Below are 27,112 nucleotides of genomic sequence, written 5' to 3' on the forward strand. Positions count from 1 at the left end.
TTTCATTCATTACAGCAGTGGCTACACTTTGAAGGTACTTAATTGGCTGTAAAGCGCTTTGGGACGTCCTGAGATAGTGAAAGGCACTATATAAATGCGAGTCTTTCTTTAATTTTGGGACACAAGTATAAGGCTACGCAAGGGAAAAATTCGTCCAGGTTTCCTACTATTGATGTTGTTATCCGGTGACTCCCACTGGAAAATTCACATGTACGGACATTAGGAAACCATGAGACAGGGCTTTGGCGTGAAGCCCTTCGTAGCCGAATAGCCAGCTGGTACTTGCTTTTTGAGGCTCCTGCGTGACTTGATGAGATACCAGACAGCTGTTCATTCCCATAAAAATGTATTCCAGCAGGCTTCTGTACTTAGGGGGTGTGAGAGGTAGAAACAGGAACAACTGCTAGGTCAAATAAGCAGAATGATATTGAATTTCATAACAATGCTTTGGAGTGCCGAAATGCCCCAGTGGCAAAGCTTACTTTTTTTTACGAGCTGGATCAGAGATTCATATTTAGATTTGCAATTTAATGTTTTTTTTTAAAAAAAGCTTGAACAATTTAATTTATTTTTTTCTCTCTTCAGGATTTTCCCCAGGGAATACATTCTGCAGCACGTGCACTTGTACTCATTAGCTGACTTGCAACAGGTATGTAACACAGTAATATTCACTGTCATTTCCTCAGCACCACATCTGTTAAAAATAATCCCATCCAGACTAGATTGTTCCGGATTCTATCTCCCGTCTCTGCTGTTAGCTAATCTCAGCCAGGGGCAAAGTTTTTTTTTTATTCATTCCGGTATGTGGGCATCACTGGCAAGGCCAGCATATATTGCCCATCCCTAATTGCCCTTGAGAAGATGGTGGTGAGTCGCCTTCTTGTACCACTGCAGTCCTTGTGGTGAAGGAACTCCCACAGTGCTGCTACGGAGAGAGTTCCAGGATTTTGACCCAGTGACGATGAAGGAACGGTGATATATTTCCAAGTCAGGATGGTGTGTAACTTGGGGGGGAACTTGCAGGTGATAGTACACCTATGCACCTGCTGTCCTTGTCCTTCTAGGTGGTAGAGGTTGAGAGTTTGGGAGGTGCTGCCGAAGAAGCCTTGGCGAGTTGCTACCGTGCATCGTGTAGATGGTACACACTGCAGCCACGGTGCGCCAGTGGTGGAGGGAGGGAGTGAATGTTTAAGGTGGTGGATGGGGTGTCAATCAAGCAGGCTGCTTTGTTCTGGATGGTGTCGAGCCATATAAGGAGTGCTGTTGGAGCTGCACTCATCCAGGCAAGTGGAGAGTTTTCCTGACTTGTGCCTTTTTAGATGTTGGAAAGGCTATGGGGAATCAGGAGGTGAGACACACACCACAGGACACCCAGCCTCTGACCTGTTCTTGGTGCCACAGTATTTGTGCAGAGTGATTATTTGCACTAGTTTTGTGAGCGTTCTTCTGTGCCTGCGTGTTCTGGACTCTGCCTCCAGACACCTATGCATGCGCACCACTGCCCATCTCGACTCCGCTCTTGTCCTCCCGCGCATGCGCAGACCCCTCAAACCCGAAACCGGACGTGCTGCTGTCCGGGCATGACCCCGATTTCCTTCTCTCCACTATTGGTGGCCGTGCCTTCATCTATCTCCCTAAACGTCTCCGCTTCTATACCTTTTTCTCCTTCTTTAAGACGCTCCTTAAAACCTATCTCTTTGACAAGCTTTTGGTCACCTGTCCAAATATCTCCTTATATGGCTCGGTCAAATTTTGTTTGATATTTTACTACGTTATAGGTGCTATATAAATTCAAGTTGGGTGTGCGTGCGTGCGCGCTGACCATGCACTGTTATTGCTGAATTCACTGGATAAAAGAAGGCAAATTCAGCTCCAGTGCAACTGGCACAAATGGGACCATTCAATATAAGCAGGGCATTATACAACAACAATTTACATTTCTCTAGCACCTTTAACATAGTAAACTTCCCAAGGCACTTCAGAGGAGTGTTTTCAGGCAAAATATGAGACCGAACCACATAGAGATATTAGGACAGGTGACCAAAAGCTTGGTCAAAGGGGGTGGTTTTTAAGGAACATCTTAAAGGAGGTGAGAAAGGCAGAGAGGTTTAGGGAGGGAATTCCCGAGCTTAGGGCCTAGACAGCTGAAGGCACAGTTGCTAAGGAAATAAATCAGGGATGCGCAAGAGAGTGCAAACAGGCAGTGAAGGGTTATTGCTCCCTCTCTGTGGCAGGGGGGTTATCACTGGCACTTTGCCACAATATTGATGTGAAAGCCAGTTAATGACAACAGAAAGCCAACAGATTGGCATTGCAGTTCAAGTAAGTGCCTTTAATCAGATGGAAATGTTAAATTGCAGGCACGGAGTTCTTTCAGCAGCTTTTCAAAACCCTTTGGGCTGTCCTGTCCTCTTCTATTCAGATTGTCAGGTTGTTTATTTGGGAAACAAGTACAAACCTGTTCCTCAGTGGTCCCGGTACGTTGTAGTTTAGTGTGACCTGAATCAAGTCAACAGATCAGATCAGCCTGTGGACATAGGAAGTGGCACATGCAGTCCCCAGAGCAGCGAGTTGCATTGAATGGAGTCGTTCACTGTAACTAAAATAACTAAGCTTTTTTGTGATTTAATGTCCAGATCCTGCCTGAACAATCTGTGCAATTAAAAAGGAAATCAGAGTAATTCTTTATGCTAAAATAAAAAAGCTCTACTGGCTTAACGTTGATTTATTTTTCCTGCCAACTTTCTTGTCTCCTGAAAGCGTTGATTTTTTTTTGCCCGTTATCAGCCAGTGCAAGCTTTGCCTGTGAGTGTTGGCAGATTATTCAAGTACAAGGGGTACATTGCTCAGCAGCAGCAACTCTAGCTGATTTTATTTGATCCCTAATCAGGGGAACTGATTGTTGTACCCTTGGCTGCATTTCCTACATTACAACAGTGACTACACTTCAAAAGTATTGACTGCAAAGCATTTGGGACGTCCTGAGGCTGTGAAAGGCGCTATCGAAATGCAAGTTAATTCTTTGCTTTTTTCTAAATCAGGAAGGCCTGATCTTAACAGTGGTACCTTTTCTTTTTTATTATAAGTGAATATTTTAATAGTTGCTCTTATTTGTCAAAACACCTCATGGCGCTTCACAGCGACTGTAGAGACATATCCCTGCTATTTCTGCACTAGCTATGTCCCGCAAGCGGGAGTGAGATGAATGACCTGTTGATCTATATATTTTTTTTTATTCAGTTAGTTAAAGGAGGGATGTTGGCAGAACTCCCCATTCACCTGAACAGACTTGTGGAACCTCGATTATTTGCATTTGAACTGCCTGGCCTGGTTCTTCCCTCAAACAGCAGTCTCAGACAAGCCACTCTGGAGACCTGAGCGCACAATCTAGGATGACACTTCTGTACACTACCATGGGAGTGCTGCACTGCCAGAGGTGCTGTTTGTCAGATTAAACTGAAGCCCCATCTACCTGCTATGGTGGATATAAATGATCCCATGACACTATTCGATGAAGAGCAGGGGAGTGCAGGTATTCTGGCAAATATTTTTTCTTCAACCAATGCCACCAAAACAGATTATCTGGTCATGTATCTCATTGCTGTTTGTGGGGTCTTGTTGTGTGTAAATTGATTGACACATTTCTCTACATTACTGCAGTGACTGGACTTCAAAAGTACTTAATTGGCTGTAAAGTGCTTTGGGACGTCCTGAGAATGTGAAAGATCTTATAGAAATGCAACAACAACAACTTGTATTTATATAGTGCTTTTAACGTAGTGAAACATCCCAAGGAAAATTGACATCGAGTCACAAAAAGAGAAATTAGGACAGGTGACCAAAAGCTTGGTCAAAGAGGTAGGTTTCAAGGAGCGTCTCGAACGCGGGTAGAGAGGTTTAGGGAGGGAATTCCAGAGTTTGGGGCCTAGGCAACGTCAGCCACCAATGGTTGAGTGATTATAATCAAGAATGCTCAAGAGGGCAGAATTAGAGGAGTGCAGCGATCTCTGGGGTTGCGGAGGGGGAGGAGGGGTAGTGTTGTGGGACTAGAGATGTATCACATGTATCAAATTAAATTGGGGGATCTTTTCTGCAATAAAATGTGTTGCAATAAAGAAGCTTAATTTTGGTCCCCATGTTTGTCTGTCATGAGGAACACCATATAAATGCAAATTGTTGTATTGGTGATCAGGCCTCTAACTCTGGGATTCAATCACACCTCAACAGTACAGGTGTTTGATCATTCTCCCAACATTATATAAAGTGTTCCTGGGGGCAGCAGGACTGAAGCAGAGACCTGCAACCTCTGTGAACTGCTCTCCCCATTTACTGTACTTTTTTTCCTGCCACTGCTACTCATCACTCCCAGAGGTTCCCATAGCTGAAAGTGAGGCTATCTGGTTCTGGGTGTTTAAGTTTAATGGGAGACTTGATGGCAACTCACAAGAAACAACAGCTTGTATTTATATAGCGCCGTTAATATAGTAAAACATCCCAAGGTGCTTCGCAGGAGCGTAATCAGGTAAAATTTGATATCAAGCCACATATATTAGGACAGATGACCAAAATCGTGGTCAAAGTGATAGGTTTTAAGGATGGTCTTAAAGGAGGAGAGAGAGTTTTGAGAGGGAATTTCAGAGCTTAGGGCCTAGCCAGTTAAGGCATGGCCACCAATGGTGGGACGAAGGAAATTGGGGATATGCAAGAGGCCAGAATTGGAGGAGCGCAGAGTTCTCGGAGGGTTGTAGGGCTGGAGGAGGTTGCACAAGACTCTCCAAAATGTGGATCTCTGACGCTCCTGAGATCGGGCCATTTATATGGAAGAATATTGTCGATGGTGGGAGTGCAGTATTTCTGTAGCTAGCGGCACTCCCGCCAGTGTAATATTGTCTTTATCTTGTATGAATGCTGTGAATCACATATGCAGTTCTCCCATTGTCAATGGTGCTCTCTATTATAAGTGACCAAACCGCACCATAAGCTGCCATCAAATGTCCATTTAAAACTAAAGCAATGGGGCTAGACTCCATTCCTCTTGGCTGTGGGAATCTAGGGTGTCTAAGCTTGGTTATCAGGAGAGATAGAAGGAAAAGTAAGTAGGGAAGATTGATCCATGGAGTTTGCAGATCTCCCTTTACTCGCTTATCACAGTGTAAAAATATCCATCTCTTGACAATCCAGTTGCTGCTCAGGTATTGGAGATGACAGTCGAGTTCTCCACTTCCTGATGTGGTCACTCAGACGCTCTAAAAGCCTCTTTTACATTGGCCTTGCTTTAATTCAGACTCTTAGCTGTAAGGCAGCTCCCAGCATTTGCAGTTAAAGTTAGTTCCCTTGTCCCAGTCATTCATGGATCCGCAAGTCTCCCGCCAGGATAAGACAGGTGAATTTAGTGGTGTGAGCGCTAGGCACTGGTCTCTCAGGATCTGAATTAAACCAAGGCCCATATTCTTTTTTTAAAAAGGCAGCTTTCTAATTACTCTGAACTCCCCTTCTGTACCTGCAGTGTAATCAGGCAGACTTTGATCTTATGAAAGCTATTTAAGAAATATCACACCACAGGTACAAGGTAAATAGAGAGGACTCGGTAACATTTATTATGACAACTACAGGTCGGATCCTGTGTACAATCTCAACTGTTTACTGTGATAAAATTCCCCATTCTAAATTGGCACCAACTGCACCTCAGGAGGTAGGTCTCCAGCTGATGCTTATTTAAGACACGTGTATATGCATTACGGATATCAACTGACAAAAGGACTTGTACATTGAATATTGAAGCATTCCTGCTTGACTCCTTCCCTAACATTTCAGGAGGGTGAGTGACATATTGGCATACTGTTAGATGCAGCAAAGCCCTGCTATTTAATTGCTTCACTGCCCTCCCACAACTTCTCTATTGAAAATATTAGCCATCATTGGCATACACATTCACGACATCAGCATTCCTCCTACACCTCATCCAAGAGCCCATTCTTCCAGCATGAGCCTAGCTGCTGAGTATTGATAGACGATTAAAGCTGAGCTTTACCCTGTAATCACCCAACAATCATACACACACACACTTTCTAATGGAAGTTACTGGATAGTGAGCAGAAGCTCTGCCCCTCGCCCCCCCCCCCCCCCCCCCCTTCCCCTGGTGAGATCATCTAACTCAGTACAGACTAGCAATTGAATCCAGGACCATTTGGCATTCAAGTTCGGCTCAATCCCAGACATGAACCCCAGCCTATGCTGGGTTAGCTGGTCTCAGCCAGGATACCAGTAGGAGTGGTTAAATGTGCTAGGGAGGGTCCAATAATATTATCAAAAGTTCTCCTGCTGGCTTCGCACTCCCCGATTTTCATCACTACTCCTTCAGCTGTCTCGGTCCTAAGCTTTGGAATTCTCTCCACCTCTCTACCTCGCTCCTCCTTTAAGTTGCTCCTTAAAACCTAACACTTCGACCAAGCTTTTGGTCAGCTGCTCTAATATCTCTGTGGCTTGGTGTAAAATTTTGTCTGATCACGTTCCTGCGAAGTGCCTTGGGTTTAAAGCATTCATACTTCTAGAGAATGAAAGTAAGTTTGAGAAAAATCTCAGAGGAGAGCTAACTGAACATGGTACAACAAAATATGTTTGTGGACCGCCCTAATTGATAGGCTTCTGGATCCCAGATCTCTCGAGACACTGCGCTTTTTCAGGACAATGCTGTGGAGAGTAGGGTCTAGCCTACTGTAGTTGAAGGTAAATTGGGATGTTTATTGTCGTACCAGATCACAGCAGGTGAAGTGCTACATGGGAAGCTGTGGGCTGTCAAGCTACATGATCATCCTGCTTCTGAAAATGGTCAGTTTGCCTCAGCACGCATGGCCGAGCCTCCAACCAGCCATGGAAGCTGCTCAGCACCAGAGGTTGCATAAGCATGCCTCTCACGGGAGGGGTCCCTTCACTTCAACCCCCATCCCCCACCCTCCCTCCATTCCTTCCCTTCCCTGTAACTTCATTATCCCCTATTCAAGACCTGCTTCACAAGGCAAGATAACTAATTACAGCAATTCAAACTCAACAAGCAGAAAAACGATGCGTGACAGGACCCTGGAACAATTGTTATTCAGTTTACCCGTCGCTGGCTCCCCAAGGCGTTCTGAAGACCTAGTCAGCTTTGAGCTGAAAGGATGGCTGTATCACACGCAGGAGAGGCCGTGATAACATTAATGGGGAATGGGGGGTAGGGAGAGCTGAGTGCTGCTGTAACTAGTCTGCTAAATCAGTACTGTACTTTAATTTTATAAGAATGATACCAGAACTGAGAGATTATAACTATCAGGAAAGGCTGAATAGGCTGGGGCTCTAGAAAAGAGAAGGGTGGCCTAATAGAGGTATTTAAGATTATGAAGGGATTCGATAGAGTAGAGGTAGAGATGATGTTTTCACTTGCAGGTGAGACCAGAACTAGGGGCCATAAATATAAGATAGTCACTAATAAATCCAATAGGGAATTCAAGAGAAATTTCTTTGCCCAGAGAGCAATTAGAATGTGGAACTCACTATCACATGGAATGGTTGAGACGACTGGCATAGATACATTTAAGGGGAAGCTAGATAAATATGTGAGGGAGAAAGCAATAGAAGAATATGCTGATCAGGTGAGATGAAGAGGGGTGGGAGGAGGCTTGTGTGGAGCATAAACACCAGCATATACCAGTTGGGCTGAATGCTCTGTTTCTGTGCTGTACATTCTATATAATTCTGTGAATGCAATTCTTAACATGGAAGCCAGTAATACTGAAAGTCCCAGAAACATATTGTATATTTTCTTCAATAGTCCCCTTTTTAAATTTATAAATAAATGAATTATTCTGGTTTACAAAACCCCCCTTTTTTTCCTCTCTTTCCCATGGCAGTTGGTAATTATTCCGCCATTCACATCCTATCTAGACTTGTCTGTTGTTTCCCAACTTAGGCCAAATTGAGATGGTAATGGCACATCATCCCTTTTGTCTCTCAAATCCCTCCTGCCTTCCACCCTATCACAGATCTTCCTTTTTGTTCTTTCCTCCCCTCCCCATTTCAGTGGCCCCTGCACTTCCTTAAGAATCTGTTGCATTTCGAACCTTATCCAGTTCTGACGAAGGTCATCGACCTGAAACATTAACTCTGTTTCTCTCTCTCCACAGATGCAGCCTGATCTGAGATTTCCAGCATTTTCTGTTTTTATTTCAGATTCCAGTATCTGGAGTATTTTGCATTTGAATTATTCTGGTGCCCTGTTGCTCAGACTTCCGATATTTACATGTTCCTTTCATTCTCTGTGATCTACACACCCTTGGTGAAGTTTATGGTCATTCTAAAGTTGACCCCACTTTTATTTGAAAAGGAAATATCTTTATCTTTATTGACTTTGAATCAGAATCTCTTGCTGAACAGAAAACTGAAAATCATTGTCTTCTCTTTATAAATTACTAGAATTTTAAAATTAGCCTAAGGTGAACAAGCCTGAAGTTTATCATTATTTATTTAATCTCCTCTAAATCTAATCTCATCTAAATCGAATCTACATAACAGTAATTCCACCAGATAGAGTGGGGAGAGTTAGCATTCAGAATGGAGGGGAGATTCTAATTACATGCATGTCTAGTAAACAAATTTAAAAAGGGCTTTTAACAACAGCAGCTTGTATTAATATAGCGCCTTTAATGTAGTAAAAGGTCCTCAGGTGTTTCGGCCAAAACTTGGCACTGAGCCACATAAACAGATATTAAACATGGGATCGGGGGTAGTGTGCTGACATGGATTGAGAACTGGTTGTCAGACAGGGAGCAAAGAGTAGGAGTAAATGGGTACTTTTCAGAATGGCAGGCAGTGACTAGTGGGGTACTGCAAGGTTCTGTGCTGGGGCCCCAGCTGTTTACACTGTACATTAATGATTTAGACGAGGGGATTAAATGTATCTCCAAATTTGCGGATGACACTAAGTTGGGTGGCAGTGTGAGCTGCGAGGAGGATGCTATTAGGCTGCAGAGTGACTTGGATAGGTTAGGTGAGTGGGCAAATGCATGGCAGATGAAGTATAATGTGGATAAATGTGAGGTTATCCACTTTGGCGGTAAAAACAGAGAGACAGACTATTATCTGAATGGTGACAGATTAGGAAAAGGGGAGGTGCAACGAGACCTGGGTGTCATGGTACATCAGTCATTGAAGATTGGCATGCAGGTACAGCAGGTGGTTAAGAAAGCAAATGGCATGTTGGCCTTCATAGCGAGGGGATTTGAGTACAGGGGCAGGGAGGTGTTGCTACAGTTGTACAGGGCCTTGGTGAGGCCACACCTGGAGTATTGTGTACAATTTTGGTCTCCTAACCTGAGGAAGGACATTCTTGCTATTGAGGGAGTGCAGCGAAGGTTCACCTGACTGATTCCCGGGATGGCGGGACTGACCTATCAAGAAAGACTGGATCAACCGGGCTTGTATTCACTGGAGTTCAGAAGAATGAGAGGGGACCTCATAGAACCGTTTAAAATTCTGATGGGTTCAGACAGGTTAGATGCAGGAAGAATATTCCCAATGTTGGGGAAGTCCAGAACCAGGGGTCACAGTCTAAGGATAAGGGGTAAGCCATTTAGGACCGAGATGAGGAGAAACTTCTTCACCTAGAGAGTGGTGAGCCTGTGGAATTCTCTACCATAGAAAGTTGTTGAGGCCAATTCACTAAATATATTCAAAAAGGAGTTAAATGAAGTCCTTACTACTAGGGGGATCAAGGGGTATGGCGAGAAAGCAGGAATGGGGTACTGAAGTTGCATGTTCAGCCATGAACTCATTGAATGGCGGTGCAGGCTAGAAGGGCCGAATGGCCTACTCCTGCACCTATTTTCTATGTTTCTATGTTAAACAACTGACCAAAAGTGTCAAAGAGGTAGGTTTTAAGGAGCATCTTAAAGGTGGAATGTAGGGCCTAGGCAGCTGAAGGCACAGCCTCCAATGGTGGGACAAAGGAAATCGGGGATGCACAAGAGGCCAAAATCTAAAGCTGCTTTTATACTGCTTTTATACCTGTACTAGCGGTGTCAGTTGCTGACAATGAATCTCACACAGCTGGCTACAACTGAAAAGTAAACTTGCTTGGATTTGCTAAGGCTTGTGCCGGAAGACCTTATAAAAACTGAAGTGAATTCCAGCGAGATTACTTTTGGTTTGCTGTGCAATGCATCAGGTGCGGGTGCTACTATCAGGCAATGGGTTTCATGCAGTATAAATTTGAGTCTTTTTGTTCCCGTTTCAAAACAGCAGCCTCTGTGAACCTGTAAGGATCCTCCTTCAGTAGTGCCATGCATTCCTCTCAGCCTTTTGCACTACACATCACTGTTGTCTCAGTGGTAGCACTCTTATATTGGGCAAACAAACACTGCGGGTGGGAATAGATTTCTCATAGGTTGATTTGGAGACAGTGCTACATTTCCACCTGTATCAAATAGCCAGCAGAAATAGATTGTTGTTTCTCCAAGTGTGTAATAAGTAAAAAAAAAAAAATTGTTTTCCAGTCCAATTTTCTGCCACTCTCCTGAAGGCAATGATTCTCTATATTAGGCTTTGGTTTTTCAGGCAGCGATTTCCTTTTGGTATCTTCAACCAAGTCACTACTAATCGTGTTTGAACCTTGACAATAAGTGTTTGTAAGCTATTCACCAACAACAACTTGCATTTATATAGTGCCTTTAACGTAGTAAAACGTCCCAAGATGCTTCACAGAATCGTGGTGCAAAACAAAAATGGTGGCAGAAACAGAGAAGGAAATATTAAAACTTTGATTAAAGTGTTGGGTATATTCAATTGCGAAGGACGTCCCAGCCAATCCTAATCCTGTCCGCGCATGCTGTTCCATCAGGGGGTTCCTCTTTAAAGCAATCTGGAGCAGGTCAGGAATCCTGGCTGATTTGATTTCTCCCTGCTAATATTGGCATTGAACGGACAACTTTTGTGTCCTTGACTCCTTGCCACTTCCCAGCAGAGCCTGGGTCTGAACCGAGCTGGGACTATCCTGGTGTCTCTAATTATTTATTCAAATAGACTTTGTTGCAAAATTTTGCAAATTACCTGATTTTATTTTACATAATACAGTTTATAGGGATCCTTGCTCAAGCGTAATATTTCTTGGCTCACCAATTGCACTTTCATCAGGATTCAACTATGCTGCTGACCAATTAATAAAACCTGGTGAGAGGCAAGAGCCTACTTTTTTCCTCATTAATTTACTGAATTTGCCATTAATCACTTGAGGGGACAAGCAGACTGTTTAGATTTTACAATAATTAATTGAAGTGGGAGTCTAGCCAATGTGTCGCCTTTTACAAATAGAGCCTCCCCTTCAGGATACTTCTAACAGTCAAGCTGTTGACTGGCCTATAACTTTCCTTCCACGCTTCATGTTGAAGCTCATGTTCTTTTTATTCCTCCTGCTTGATATACTCTCTGCCTATACAAAGGTGGAAACATGCAGTTCCGTTGGCACAACTTTGTTGACTATGGCTCAGTGGGTAGGACTCTCACCCCTAAGTCAGAAAACTGTGGGCTCAAGTCCGACTCCAGAGGCTTGAGCACAAAGTAAAGGCTAAGTACTGAGTGATTACTGCACTGCCTCCTTTCTGATGAAAAGTTAAACTGAGGCTCCGTCCACCCTCTCAGATGGATGTAAATGATACCACGCTACTATTTGAAGAAGGTCAGAGGAGTTCTCCCTTTTATTCACCGAGGCATATGAAAGCATGGGCCTTACACTTAACATCCATAAATCAAAGGTCCTCCACCAGTCTGTCCTCATCGCACAGCACTGCCTCCCCAGTCATCAAGATTCACGGCACAGCCCTCGACAATGTGGACCACTTCCCATACCTCGGGAGCCTCTTGTCAACAAAGGCAGACATTGCTGCAGAGATTCAACATCGCCTCAGTGCACCTGAGGAAAAGAGTGTTCGAAGACCAGGCCCTCAAACCTACCACCAAGCTCATAGTCTAGGGCTGTAGTAATATCCGCCATCCTGTATGGATCAGAGGCATGGATGACTTTCAGAAGTTACATCATGTCGCTGGAGATATATCACCAACGATGTCTCCGCAAGATCCTGCGGAGGACAGACGCACCAACATTAGTGTCCTCGCCCAGGCTAACATCCCCAGCATTGAAGCATTGACCACACTCGATCAGCTTCGCAGGGCAGGCCACATCGTACGCATGCCAGATACGAGACTCCCTAAGCAACTGCTCTATGCGGAGCTCCTTCATGGTAAACGAGCCAAAGGTGGGCAGTGGAAATGTTACAAGGACACCCTCAAAGCCTCCCTGGTAAAGTGTGACTTCACCACTGACACCTGGGAGACCCTGGCCGAAGACCGCCCGAGGTGAAGAAAGTGCATCCGGGAGGGCGTTGAGCTCTTCGAATCTCAACACTGCGAGGTCAGGTGCAGGCAGCGGAAGGAGCGTGTGGTAAATCAGTGCCACCCCCCCCCCCTTCCCCCGGCGAATGTCTGTCCCACCTGTGACAGGGTCTGTGGCTTCCGTGTTGGACTGTTCAGCCACCAAAGGACTCACTTTAGGAGTAGAAGCAAGTCTTCCTCGATTCCGAGGGACTGTCTTTGATGATGAGTGTACTGGCCAATATTTATTCCCCTATCATTAAAACAGATGATCTGGTCATTACCACACTGCTGTCTGTGAGATCTTGCTGTGTGCAATTTGAATGCTGCGATTTCTATGTTACAATAGTTACTACTTTGGCTGTAAAGCGCTTTAGGACATCCTGAGGTCGTGAAAGGCACTATATAAATGAAAGTCTTTTTTCATGTAGAATCTTTGTATTGGCAAGGGTCTGAGCGTTATATCTGATGCTTTAAAACAGAAAAGCTGCGTGCAGTATGCACATTAATGCAAATATTCTGGGAAGGTTTAGGATAAGACTGGCTCAGTTCCGTTTAAGCACTTCTCATTGTTAATATTTTATCACTTGACAAAGCAATCTGTCCCACTGGATTCATCAAGCACTAGCTGGGGTCATGAATGCAGCATGTGTATTATAATTGTTGCATACAACTTTACTTCTGTAATTTTGGAATATAAACTTGCAAGGTGATCTGCTGGACCAGAATGTACGTTCTCTTAACAGCTAAGAGATGGAACTTCATCCAGCAGAAGAAAAGAAAAAAAGTACTTTGCAGCCAAATTACGTACTTTTGAAGTGTTGTAATGTAGGAAATGTGGCAGCCAAATTGCTCACAGCAAGTTCCCAGAAATCTGTGTATTTTAGTGATGTTGGTTGAGAGATAAATATTGGCCAGGACACCGGGGAGAACTCCCCTGCTCCTCTTAAATCATGCCAGGGGATCTTTTACGTCCATCTGAGAGTGCACACGGTGCCTCGGTTTAACATCACATCCAAAAGATGGCACCTCCGACAGAGCAGTACTCCCTCAGTACTGCACTGGAGCGTCAGCCTAGATCATGTGCTCAAGTCTCTGGAGTGAGACCCAGCACCTTTTGACTCGGTGGTAAGAACTGAGCCACGGCTAACCCCTTATGACTTTAGATGGGTGAAATGCATTTAAAAATTGAGTTCACCCTACTTTGTCAGTGTCAGAGGAGAGGCCAGTGTATGAAGCTGAGGCAGAGTTGAGATCGAAGTTGGAATTATTTGTCCCACTTCACAATGGAGACATGTAGGCAAATTGGCTACTTAACAATCTCAAGTTGTTGGATCTGTAAATTTCCTAAGGTGAAGAAGCTTTGTCCTATGTTAATATTGTATATAATTAAATCATTGGCCCTGAAATCCCGGTTCCTTCTTCCCGCGGGCGTTTGACTCAATTCTAGAGAAAAGATGCACACTTACCTTTGCTGCTGCGCCCACTAGAGAATCCGGTCCTGAGGCCTCCTCTCCATGTGCGTCGGAGTGCGTGCATATCTGGACTGACGTGGAGCTGGAGTCACGTGGCAGCCAATCCAGGTAAAGTATTTTCTCATTCATAATAATAGGAATCCATAAGTAGGAGTTCTTATTATTATGATTGAGAAGCACCCTCCCAACACCAAAACACCAATTTAAAAAAAAAATCACATTTAACATTAATTTAAATTAAAGTTAATAAATGTCTTAGAAAAAGTATATATTTAAAATAAACTTACTTTAGTGGGCAGGATTTTTTACTTTAAAATGTGTTTTTTTTATATTTTATTTTTATGTTTTTGTATGTTTTAAAACTCTTATGATGGTAAAAATAGGCTATGCGCCTGCTTTTGCCAGGCGCAAGAGTTTTAAAGACATTCGCTTGGTAAGAGATGGGCAAATACCGCAATTCACCCATGTGAATGTCCTTGCTGCCGAGATGCTTGCGATCTGTCAAGCCTGAACTTGACCGGTCGGAAAAGTCGGTTTTCAGCGCATGCGCATTACAGGCCGAAAACCGGCTTTTGCAATGCCTTCCCGGGTCCATATGGACCCAGGGAGACTGGGATTTCAAGGCCATTAATAGATAAACAAAGCACTGACTATGTGTAAACATCTCATCTTTAGTTTGGACTCTTTCTAATTGACAACTGAGTTATGTGCAGTGGGCAGAAATTTTGTAACAGAGGTACAACCATCACATCTTGAAGGATTTTTTACTGTTTATTCAAAAGCCTTGTTTGATAAAGAACTTGGTTAGAAATATATTGTAGAAAGAATATTTTAATCCCTTGCGGACTGATTCTATTGCTTTCTTAATATTTGTAGCATCAGTAACTTGCTGGTCTTTCCGCTTCTGTTCAATGATTTTATTTGTAATATGTTATGAATATGGATTTTCAATAGGTATTTACCATGTAATACATTTGTTAGCAAAATTGAAGCCCATAGGATTAAAAGGGCAGTGGCACTGTGAATATGAAATTGACTAAAAGATAGAAAGCAGAGAGTAGTAGTGAATGGTGGTTTTTCACACTGGAGGGAAGTACACAATGGTGTCCCCAGGGGTTGGTATTAGGACCATCATCATCCACTGCGCTTTTTGATATATATTAATGACCTGGACTTGGGTATACAGGGAATCATTTTAAAGTTTGTAGATGATGCAAATCTTGAAAATGTAGCAAACAGTGAGGAGGATAATATTTGACTTCAGGATGACATAGACCGATTGGCGAAATGCACATGGCAGATGAAATTTAATGCAGAGAAGTGTGGTGATGCATTTGGGAGGAAGAATGAGGAGAGGCAACGTAAACTAAATGGTACAATGGGGGTTCACATACATAAATCTTTGAAGGTGGCAGGATAAGTTGAGAAGGCTGTTTTTTTTAATAAAGATCCTTGGCTTTATTAATAGAGGAATAGAGTACAAAAGCAAGGAAATTATGCTAACACTGGTTGGGCTTCAGCTGGAGTATAGTGAAAATTTTGGGAACGATGTCAAGGCCTTGGAGAGGGTGGAGAGGAGATTTACCAGAGATGACGTACCTCCATTATGTGGAGAAACTAGAGAAGCTGGGATTGTTCTCCTTAGAGCAGAGAAGTTGAAGTGGAGATTTACCAGAGGTGCTCAAAATTATGAGGGGTTTTGATTGAGCAAATAAGGCGAAACTGTTTCCACTGGCAGGACACCAGAGAACATGGGAGTTCTAGTTATTCATTTTAGCCTGAATGTAAAGGTCTAACTATATGGTATTTTCTTTTGGAGGAGACAGGAGAGCATGGTGGGCAGCCCATATGATTTTTAATACAGTATTCTGTGGTTAAAAGGTAATGTCCTACGGCACACTAGGGTTCACGATCTGCTGTAAGTACAAGTTAAGATTGTTGGAAAAAAGACCAAACCATTAAAGTAGGGCTGGAGGAATTTGCAGAGACAGAAGAAAGAAAAACTTGCATTTTTATAGCGCATTTCATGACCTCAGGACGCCCCAAAGCATTTAACAGACAATGGATTACTTTTGAAGTGTAGTCACTGTTGTAGTCTAGGAAATACAGCAGCCAAATTGTGCAGAGCAAGGTCCCACAAATAGCAATGTGATAATGACCAGATAATCTGTTTTAGTGATGATGGTTGAGGGATAAATACTCACATCAGAGAGAATTCCCCTCTTCTTCTTCAAAATAGTGCCATACGTCCACCTGAGAGGTTTAAGGTCTCATCCGAAAGATGGCATTTCTGACAGTGCAGAACTCTCAGTATTGCACCTGAGTGTCAGTCTAGATTTTGTGCCCAAGTCTCTAGAGTGGAACTTGAACCCACAACCTTCTGACTCACAGGCGAGAGTGTTATCCACTGAGGAAATAGTTCACTGTGACTTCCTAATGGCACAAAACACCACCCAGGAGAGGGTGAGCAGAAATTCCTATTTGCAGTCTCGAAATGTGAATGAAAGTCTTTGGGGCCCGTTCTCTGCTGAGTTCGCCGATCTCAGCAAAGGGCCTCCAGTTGACTCCAGTGCCCCAGGGTCAAGGAAGGAAAACGGGGGCAAGGTTCGCGCTGCTGGTGCAGATTTTCCTGGTGACGACGGGATCAGGCTCCACTGTGGAATACCCCACAGTCGGATAGTCCACCAGTGCTCAATGTGAATAATGGTCACTTGGATGAGCCAGCAGGAGACTGTCAAGGCCAGTGGATCTCTACCCCAATGAGTAATGTTTTCAGGAGGGCAGAGGAGGGGAAGAAACTTTTTTTTTTAAGTCTTTGCCATTGCAGCAATAACAATTTGCATTTATGTAGCACCTTTAACAACAACAACTTGATTAACATCGTGCGGTTAACAAAAACAATTTGCATTTACATAGCGCTTTTAACAACTTGCATTTACATCTCACCTTCAACAACAACTTTGCAGGGGACTGTCTAAGAAGTAGTAGTAGTATTTACATAGTGTGGATGGAAACCTATGCAGGGAGACAGAGGGAAGTAGAATGAGGGCAGAAGCAAAAGATAGAAAGAAGAAAAGTAAAAGTGGAGGGCAGAGAAACCCAAGGCAAAAATCAAAAAGGGCCACATTGCAGCAAAATTCTAAAAGGGCAAAGTGTGTTTAAAAAGACAAGCCTGAAGGCTCTGTGCCTCAATGCGAGGAGTATTTGTAATAAGGTGGATGAATTAACTGCACAGTCAGCAATTAACAAATATGATATAATTGGCATCACGGAGACATGGCTCCAGGGTGACCAAGGCTGGGAACTCAACATCCAGGCGTATTCAACATTCAGGAAGGATAGACAGAAAGAAAAAGGAGGTGGGGTAGCATTGCTGCTTAAAGAGGAAATTAACGCAATAGTAAGGAAGGACATAAGAATGGATGATGTGCAATCTGTATGGGTGGAGCTGCGGAATACCAAAGGGCAGAAAACGCGAGTGGGAGTTGTGTACAGACCACCAAACAGTAGTAGTGAGGTTGGGGACAGCATCAAACAAGAAATTAGGGATGCGTGCAATAAAGCTACAGCAGTTATCATGGGCGACTTTAATCTACATATAGATTGGGCTAACCAAACTGGTAGCAGTATGGTGAAGGAGGATTTCCTGGAGTGTATTAGGGATGGTTTTCTAGACCAAAATGTTGAGTAACCAACTAGAGGGCTGGCCATCCTAGACTGGGTGATGTGTAATGAGAAAGGACTAATTAACGATCTTGTTGTGCGAGGCCCCTTGGGGAAGAGTGACCATAATATGATAGAATTCTTTATTAAGATGGAGAGTGGCACAGTTAATTCAGAGACTAGGGTCCTGAACTTAAGGAAAGGTAACTTCAGTGGTATGAGACGTGAATTGGCTAGAATAGACTGGCAAATGATACTTCAAGGATTGACAGTGGATAGGCAATGGCAAACATTTAAAGATCACATGGATGAGCTTCAACAATTGTACATCCATGTCTGGAGTAAAAATAAAACCGGGAAGGTGGCTCAACTGTGGATAACGAGGGAAATTAAGGATAGTGTTAAATCCAAGGAAGAGGCATATAAATTGGCCAAAAAAGCAGCAAACCTGAGGACTGGGAGAAATTTAGAATTCAGCAGAGGAGGACAAAGTGTTTATTTAGGAGGGGGAAAATAGAGTACGAGAGGAAGCTTGCTGGGAACATAAAAACTGACTGCACAAGCTTCTATAGATATGTGAAGAGAAAAAGATTAGTGAAGACAAACGTAGGTCCCTTGCAGTCAGATTCAGGTGAATTTATAATGGGGAACAAAGAAATGACAGACCAGTTGAACAAAAACTTTGGTTCTGTCTTCACGAAGGAAGACACAAATAACCTTCCGGAAATACAGGGGACCGAGGGTCTAGTGAGAAGGAGAAACTGAAAGAAATCCTTATTGGGCAGGAAATTGTGTTCGGGAAATTGATGGGATTGAAGGCCAATACATCCCAGGGGCCTGATAGTCTGCATCCCAGGGTACTTAAGGAAGTGCCCCCAGAAATAGTGGATGCATTGGTGATCATTTTCCAACCGTCTATCAACTCTGGATCAGTTCCTATGGACTGGAGGGTAGCTAACGTAACACCCCTTTTTAAAAAAGGAGGGAGAGAGAAAATAGGTAATTATAGACCAGTTAGCCTGACATCAGTCGTGGGGAAAATGTTGGAATCAATTATTAAAGATGAAATAGCAGCACATTTGGAAAGCAGTGACAGGATCGGTCCAAGTCAGCATGGATTTATGAAAGGGAAATCATGCTTGACAAATCTTCTACAATTTTTTGAGGATGTAACCAGTAGAGTGGACAAGGGAGAACCAGTGGATGTGGTGTAATTGGACTTTCAAAAGGCTTTTGACAAGGTCCCACACAAGAGATTGGTGTGTAAATTAAAGCACATGGTATTGGGGGTAATGTACTGACGTGGATAGAGAACTGATTGGCAGACAGGAAGCAGAGAGTCGGGATAAACGGGTCCTTTTCAGAATGGCAGGCAGTGACTGGTGGGGTGCCGCAGGGCTCAGTGCTGGGACCCCAGCTATTTACAATATACATTAATGATTTAGATGATGGAATTGAATGTAATATCTCCAAGTTTACAGATGACACTAAGCTGGGTGGCGGTGTGAGCAGTGAGGAGGATGCTAAGAGGCTGCAGGTTGACATGGACAGGTTAGGTGAGTGGGCAAATGCATGGCAGATGCAGTATAATGTGGATAAATGTTTGGTGGCAAAAACACGAAGGCAGAATATTATCTGAATGGCGACAGATTAGGAAAAGGGGAGGTGCAATGAGACCTGGGTGTCATGGTACATCAGTCATTGAAAGTGGCATGCAGGTACAGCAGGCAGTGAAGAAGGCAAATGGTATGTTGGCCTTCATAGCTAGGGAATTTGAGTATAGGAGTAGGGAGGTCTTACTGCAGTTGTAAGGGCCTTGGTGAGGTCTCACCTAGAATATTGTGTTCAGTTTTGGTCTCCTAATCTGAGGAAGGACGTTCTTGCTATTGAGGGAGTGCAGCGAAGGTTCACCAGACTGATTCCCGGAATAGGGCAGGACTGAGGAGAGACTGGATCAACTGGGCCTGTATTCACTGGAGTTTAGAAGAATGAGAGGAGATCTCATAGAAACATATAAAATTCTGACAGGACTGGACAGGTTAGATGCAGGAAGAATGTTCCTGATGTTGGGGAAGTCCTGAACCAGGGGTCACAGTCTAAGGATAAGGGGTAAGCCATTTAGAACCGAGATGAGGAGAAACTTCTTCACTCAGAGAATTGTTAACCTGTGGAATTCCCTACCACAGAGAGTCATTGATGCCAGTTTGTTAGATATATTCAAAAGGGAGTTAGATATGGCCCTAATGGCTAAAGGGATCAAGGGGTATGGAGAGAAAGCAGGAAAGGGGTACTGAGGTGAATGATCAGCCATGACCTTATTGAATGGTGGTGCAGGCTCGAAGGGCCGAATGGCCTACTCTTGCATCTATTTTCTATGTTTAATTAAGTAAGACCTCCCAAGGCACTTTATGGGAGTGTTATCAGACCAAATTTGATGCCGAGCCACATAAGCAGATATTTGGACAGGTGACAAAGCTTGGTCAAAGAGGTAGGTTTTAAGGACTGTCTTAAACATAGAAACATAGAAAATAGGTGCAGGAGCAGGCCATTCAGCCCTTCTAGCCTGCACCGCCATTCAATGAGTTCATGGCTGAACATGAAACTTCAGTACCCACTTCCTGCTTTCTCGCCATACCCCTTGATCCCCCTAGTAGTAAGGACTTCATCTAACTCCCTTTTGAATATATTTAGTGAATTGGCCTCAACTACTTTCTGTGGTAGAGAATTCCACAGGTTCACCACTCTCTGGGTGAAGAAGTTTCTCCTCATCTCGGTCCTAAATGGCTTACCCCTTATCCTTAGACTGTGACCCCTGGTTCTGGACTTCCCCAACATTGGGAACATTCTTCCTGCATCTAACCTGTCTAAACCCGTCAGAATTTTAAACGTTTCTATGAGGTCCCCTCTCATTCTTCTGAGCTCCAGTGAATACAAGCCCAGTTGATCCAGTCTTTCTTGATAGGTCAGTCTCACCATCCCGGGAATCAGTCTGGTGAATCTTCGCTGCACTCCCTCAATAGCAAGAATGTCCTTCCTCAAGTTAGGAGACCAAAACTGTACACAATACTCCAGGTGTGGCCTCACCAAGGCCCTGTACAACTGTAGCAACACCTCCCTGCCCCTGTACTCAAATCCCCTCGCTATGAAGGCCAACATGCCATTTGCTTTCTTAACCGCCTGCTGTACCTGCATGCCAACCTTCAATGACTGATGTACCATGACACCCAGGTCTCGTTGCACCTTCCCTTTTCCTAATCTGTCACCATTCAGATAATAGTCTGTGTCTCTGTTTTTACCACCAAAGTGGATAACCTCACATTTATCCACATTATACTTCATCTGCCATTCATGTGCCCACTCACCTAACCTATCCAAGTCACTCTGCAGCCTCATAGCATCCTCCTCGCAGCTCACACTGCCACCCAACTTAGTGTCATCCGCAAATTTGGAGATACTACATTTAATCCCCTCGTCTAAATCATTAATGTGCAATGTAAACAGCTGGGGCCCCAGCACAGAACCTTGCGGTACCCCACTAGTCACTGCCTGCCATTCTGAAAAGTCCCCATTTACTCCTACTCTTTGCTTCCTGTCTGACAACCAGTTCTCAATCCATGTCAGCACACTACCCCCAATCCCATGTGCTTTAACTTTGCACATTAATCTCTTGTGTGGGACCTTGTCGAAAACCTTCTGAAAGTCCAAATATACCACATCAACTGGTTCTCCTTTGTCCACTTTACTGGAAACATCCTCAAAAAATTCCAGAAGATTTGTCAAGCATGATTTCCCTTTCACAAATCCATGCTGACTTAGACCTATCCTGTCAGCATTTTCCAAATGCGCTGCTATGACATCCTTAATAATTGATTCCATCATTTTACCCACTACTGAGCTCAGGCTGACCGGTCTATAATTCCCTGTTTTCTCTCTCCCTCCTTTTTTAAAGGTGGCAAGAGGTAGAGAAACGGACAGTTTTCGGGAGGGAATTCCAGAGCTTGGGGCCTAGGCAGCTGAAGGCACAGCCGCCAATGGTGGAGCGATGGAAATCATGGGATGCACAAGAGGACAGAATTGGAGGAGCATAGAGATTTCAAAGGGTTGTAGGGCTGGAGGAGGTTACAGGGATAGGGAGGGTTGAGGCCGTGGAGGGATTTGAACACAAACATGAGAATTTTAAATCTGTGGTATTGCTGGCCCGAGAGCCAATATAGATCAGTGAGCACAGGGGTGATGGATGAACGGGACTTGGTGCGTGTCAGGATACAGGAGGCAGAGTTTTGGATGAGCAGATATTAACAGAAGGTGAAGGATGGGAGGCTGGCAAAAAGAGCATTGGAATAGTTGAGTCTGGAGGTAACAAAAGCATGGATGAGGGTTTCAGCAGCAGATGCATACATACCTATTTTAGGGCCCTGGTGAGACTACACCTAGAGTACTGTATACAGTTTTGGTCTCCTTACCTAAGGAAGGTAGTGCTGTTGGGGAGGAGTTAAACTAATATGGCAGGGGGATGGGAACCAATGCAGGGAGACAGAGGGAAACAAAAAGGAGACAAAAGCAAAAGACAGAAAGGAGTTGAGGAAAAGTGGAGGGCAGAGAAACCCAAGGTAAAGAACAAAAAGGGCCACTGTACAGTAAAATCTAAAAGGACAAAGGGTGTTAAAAAACAAGCCTGAAGGCTTTGTGTCTTAATGCAAGGAGTATCCGTGATAAGGTGGATGAATTAACTGTGCAAATAGATGTTAACAAATATGATGTGATTGGGATTACAGAGACGTGGCTCCATGATGATCAGGGCTGGGAACTCAACATCCAGGGGTATTCAACATTCAGGAAGGATAGAATAAAAGGGAAAGGAGGTGGGGTAGCATTGCTGGTGAAAGAGGGGATTAAAGCAATAGTTAGGAAGGACATTAGCTTGGATGATGTGGAATCTATATGGGTAGAGCTGCAGAACACCAAAGGGCAAAAACCATTAGTGGGAGTTGTGTACAGACCTCCAAACAGTAGTAGTGATGTTGGGGAGGGCATCAAACAGGAAATTAGGGGTGCATGCAATAAAGGTGCAGCAGTTATAATGGGTGACTTTAATATGCACATAGATTGGGCTAACCAAACTGGAAGCAATACGGTGGAGGAGGATTTCCTGCAGTGCATAAGAGATGGTTTTCTAGACCAGTATGTCGAGGAACCAACTTGGGGGGAGGCCATCTTAGACTGGGTGTTGTGTAATGAGAGAGGATTAATTAGCAATCTCGTTGTGTAAGGCCCCTTGGGGAAGAGTGACCATAATATGGTGGAATTCTGCATTAGGATGGAGAATGAAACAGTTAATTCAGAGACCATGGTCCAGAACTTAAAGAAGGGTAACTTTGAAGGTATGAGGCGTGAATTGGCTAGGATAGATTGGCGAATGATACTTAAGGGGTTGACTGTGGATGGGCAATGGCAGGCATTTAGAGACCGCATGGATGAACTACAACAATTGTACATTCCTGTCTGGGGTAAAAATAAAAAAGGGAAGGTGGCTCAACTGTGGCTATCAAGGGAAATCAGGGATAGTATTAAAGCCAAGGAAGTGGCATACAAATTGGCCAGAAATAGCAGTGAACCCGGGAACTGGGAGAAATTTAGAACTCAGCAGAGGAGGACAAAGGGTTTGATTAGGGCAGGGAAAATGGAGTACGAGAAGAAGCTTGCAGGGAACATTAAGACGGATTGCAAAAGTTTCTATAGATATGTAAAGAGAAAAAGGTTAGTAAAGACAAATGTAGGTCCCCTGCAGTCAATCAGGGGAAGTCATAACTGGGAACAAAGAAATGGCAGACCAATTGAACAAGTACTTTGGTTCGGTATTCACTAAGGAGAACACAAACAACCTTCCGGATATAAAAGGGGTCAGAGGGTCTAGTAAGGAGGAGGAACTGAGGGAAATCCTTATTAGTCGGGAAATTGTGTTGGGGAAATTGATGGGATTGAAGGCAGATAAATCCCCAGGGCCTGATGGACTGCATCCCAGAGTACTTAAGGAGGTGGCCTTGGAAATAGCGGATGCATTGACAGTCATTTTCCAACATTCCATTGACTCTGGATCAGTTCCTATGGAGTGGAGGGTAGCCAATGTAACCCCACTTTTTAAAAAAGGAGGGAGAGAGAAAACAGGGAATTACAGACCGGTCAGCCTGACATCGGTAGTGGATAAAATGATGGAATCAATTATTAAGGATGTCATAGCAGCGCATTTGGAAAGAGGTGACATGATAGGTCCAAGTCAGCATGGATTTGTGAAAGGGAAATCATGCTTGACAAATCTTCTGGAATTTTTTGAGGATGTTTCCAGTCGAGTGGACAAGGGAGAACCAGTTGATGTGGTATATTTGGACTTTCAGAAGGCTTTCGACAAGGTCCCACACAAGAGATTAATGTGCAAGGTTAAATCACATGGGATTGGGGGTAGTGTGCTGACATGGATTGAGAACTGGTTGTCAGACAGGAAGCAAAGAGTAGGAGTAAATGGGTACTTTTCAGAATGGCAGGCAGTGACTAGTGGGGTACCGCAAGGTTCTGTGCTGGGGCCCCAGCTGTTTACACTGTACATTAATGATTTAGACGAGGGGATTAAATGTAGTATCTCCAAATTTGCGGATGACACTAAGTTGGGTGGCAGTGTGAGCTGCGATGAGGATGCTATGAGGCTGCAGAGTGACTTGGATAGGTTAGGTGAATGGGCAAATGCATGGCAGATGAAGTATAATGTGGATAAATGTGAGGTTATCCACTTTGGTGATAAAAAAACAGAGAGACAGACTATTATCTGAATGGTGACCGATTAGGAAAAGGGGAGGTGCAAAGAGACCTGGGTGTCAGGAAGGTTGGCATGCAGGTACAACAGGCGGTTAAGAAAGCAAATGGCATGTTGACCTTCATAGCGAGGGGATTTAAGTACAGGGGCAGGGGGGTGTTGCTACAGTTGTACAGGGCCTTGGTGAGGCCACACCTGGAGTATTGTGTACAATTTTGGTCTCCTAACTTGCGGAAGGACATTCTTGCTATTGAGGGAGTGCAGCGAAGGTTCATCTGACTGATTCCCGGGATGGCGGGACTGACCTATCAAGAAAGACTGGATCAACTGGGCTTGTATTCACTGGAGCTCAGAAGAATGAGAGGGGACCTCATAGAAACGTTTAAAATTCTGACGGGTTTAGACAGGTTAGATGCAGGAAGAATGTTCCCAATGTTGGGGAAGTCCAGAACCAGGGGTCACAGTCTAAGGATAAGGGGTAAGCCATTTAGGACCAAGATGAGGAGAAACTTCTTCACCCAGAGAGTGGTGAACCTGTGGAATTCTCTACCACAGAAAGTTGTTGAGGCCAATTCACTAAATATATTCAAAAAGGAGTTAGATGAAGTCCTTACTACTCGGGGGATCAAGGGGTATGGCGAGAAAGCAGGAATGGGGTACTGAAGTTGCATGTTCAGCCATGAACTCATTGAATGGCGGTGCAGGCTCGAAGGGTCGAATGGCCTACTCCTGCACCTATTTTCTATGTTTCTATGAAGGATATACTTGCCATGTAGTGCAATGAAGGTTCACCATATGGATTCCTGGGACGAGGGGATTGTGCCATGAGGAGAGATTGAGTCGACTAGGCCTGTATTCTCAAGTTTAGAAGAATGAGAGGTGATCTCATTGAAACATATAAAATTCTTGCAGTGCTTGACAGGGTAGATGCAGGGAGGATGTTTCCTCTGGCTGGGGAGCCTCGAACCAGGGGTCACAGTCTCAGAATAAGGGGGCAGCCATTTAGGATTGAAGGTGAGGAGAAATTTCGTCACTCAGAGGGTGGTGAATCTTTGGAATTCTCTAGCCTAAAAGGGCTGTGGAGGCTCAGTCGTTGAGCATATTCAAGACAGAGGTCGATTTAGATTTTTGGATATTAAGGGAATCAAGAGATTTGGGATTAGGATGGGAAAGTGGAGTTGAGGTAGAAGATCAGACATCATCTTATTGAATGGCGGAGCAGGCTTGAGGAGCCGAATGGCCTACTCTTATTGCTTATGATCTTACATTTATATAGCGCCTTTTATTTCTTATGTTCTGTCTGTGACCTCTGGTCTTTTTCTCCCCTTTCTTCTCCAGGTCTTCGAAGGCAAACTTGCTCCATTCCTTGTGAAGATCAACAAATTTGCCAGTGCTCACGTGTACAGCTGCAGCCTATGCAGCCAGAAAGGCTTCATCTGTGAAATCTGTAACAGCGGGCAAATCATCTATCCCTTCGAAGGAACCGCCACCAAAAGGTTGGTTTGTCAGTGTCTGGGTGTGGGACGATTGTAGAGTTCGAATCAGGCTGGTGCATTTCAACCGATACCTACTTTCAAATCGGCTTGGTCAGGGGAGCAGAGAATTGAGAGTGTATGAAAAGCCCAACATCGTAAACTTCAGCTCATCCAAAACCCGTGTCCTAAATTGCACCAAGTCCTGTTCACCCATCACCCCTGTGCTCTCTGACTTACATTGGCTCCCGTTACGGCAACGCCTCAATTTTTTAAAAGTCTCATCTTTATGTTCAAATCCCTTGAAGTCCTTGCCAGTCCCTATCAAATGTTGTTTGATAATGCAAGTTGTTGTTGCTGGAGGAAACTAATCTATTCTGCCTGGGTATTTACCCATCCCTTTTACATTACCGATTCCTGGGGATTTACTTAATTTTCAGTATCACAGAAAAGTGAATATTTATTGATCATCACCTTCGTATACATGTTCGTTGCCCCCCCTCCCCCCTCCCCCCTTGAAAAAGACTTTAATTGGGCTCAGTCAAGTTCACCCAATGCCACTATATAATGAAGCTAATTTATAAGCTCGTGATCTCTTAAAGGGCAAGTAAATCGTGACCATGAATTAATTTCTTTCTTTTTCAACCTAGAGTTTTTCTTCAATAATACAAATCTACTGTTGTAGGGATCTGTAGCTCCAAGCTAATTAATAGCAATTAAAGAAGGAAAAATGTGAGTAATGTGAAAAGGAACGACTTCCCAGCTGCGGCTTATTTTCCCTTTAAGACCTTAAGCTTGGCAACATGAGGAATGGTATATTATGACATAGTTGGTTTATGATGCAGAATAGGGAGTTTATATTATGACCTCATGGGTTCAGCAACAGGCCTAATTATAGACTGGCATGTATGCACACAATTGTTTTCTAATACATAAAGAGCCCTCTTCTCTATTCACTGCCTTTCCATCCCCGCTCCCCTGCAGCAAATGGTATATCCCAATGTTAGAATGTTGCCGAATCAAGTTGTTGTCACCCAATGGGTCAGGTAAATGTCCAGTCACTTTGATAAAAGGGGCAAGCATGCTTGATGGGTCCTTGCACTGCTGAAATGCGATTTAAGTTCTGTGTTTGAGAATGGCTTCTAACTATTGAGCAAGTTCCTTTTAACTGTACCTTGCTGTGATCTTCATGGGTTTCGTGTCTAGGCAAGCCAATTTTGGAGTCTCTTCTTTTACTGGTCGTCCTCTATGACTCACTTTGGAAGTACGTCCCTACATTTCAAAATGCTATAGCCATTATG

At 43.9% G+C, this 27,112-nt stretch overlaps 1 protein-coding gene across 5 annotated transcripts in view; it reads left to right on the top strand.

Moving 5' to 3' along the window:
- Positions 1-27,112, top strand: part of plekhm3 (pleckstrin homology domain containing, family M, member 3) — a 334,170-nt gene that overhangs the window by 131,413 nt on the left and 175,645 nt on the right. For 4 of the 5 annotated variants that reach the window (XR_011592712.1, XR_011592713.1, XM_070876189.1 and 1 more), the window contains exons 6-7: positions 586-649; positions 25,678-25,835. Coding sequence is in view for 3 of the 5 variants with exons in the window: in XM_070876189.1 (XP_070732290.1) it covers positions 586-649; positions 25,678-25,835 (222 nt within the window). In the remaining 2 variants the exon portion in view is untranslated. Of the gene's footprint in view, positions 1-585; positions 650-25,677; positions 25,836-27,112 lie in introns of those variants that run through there. The other variant, XM_070876191.1, reaches the window with a different exon arrangement.

Source organism: Pristiophorus japonicus, chromosome 3, assembly GCF_044704955.1.
Source record: "Pristiophorus japonicus isolate sPriJap1 chromosome 3, sPriJap1.hap1, whole genome shotgun sequence".
Classification (NCBI taxonomy): Eukaryota; Metazoa; Chordata; class Chondrichthyes; family Pristiophoridae; genus Pristiophorus; species Pristiophorus japonicus.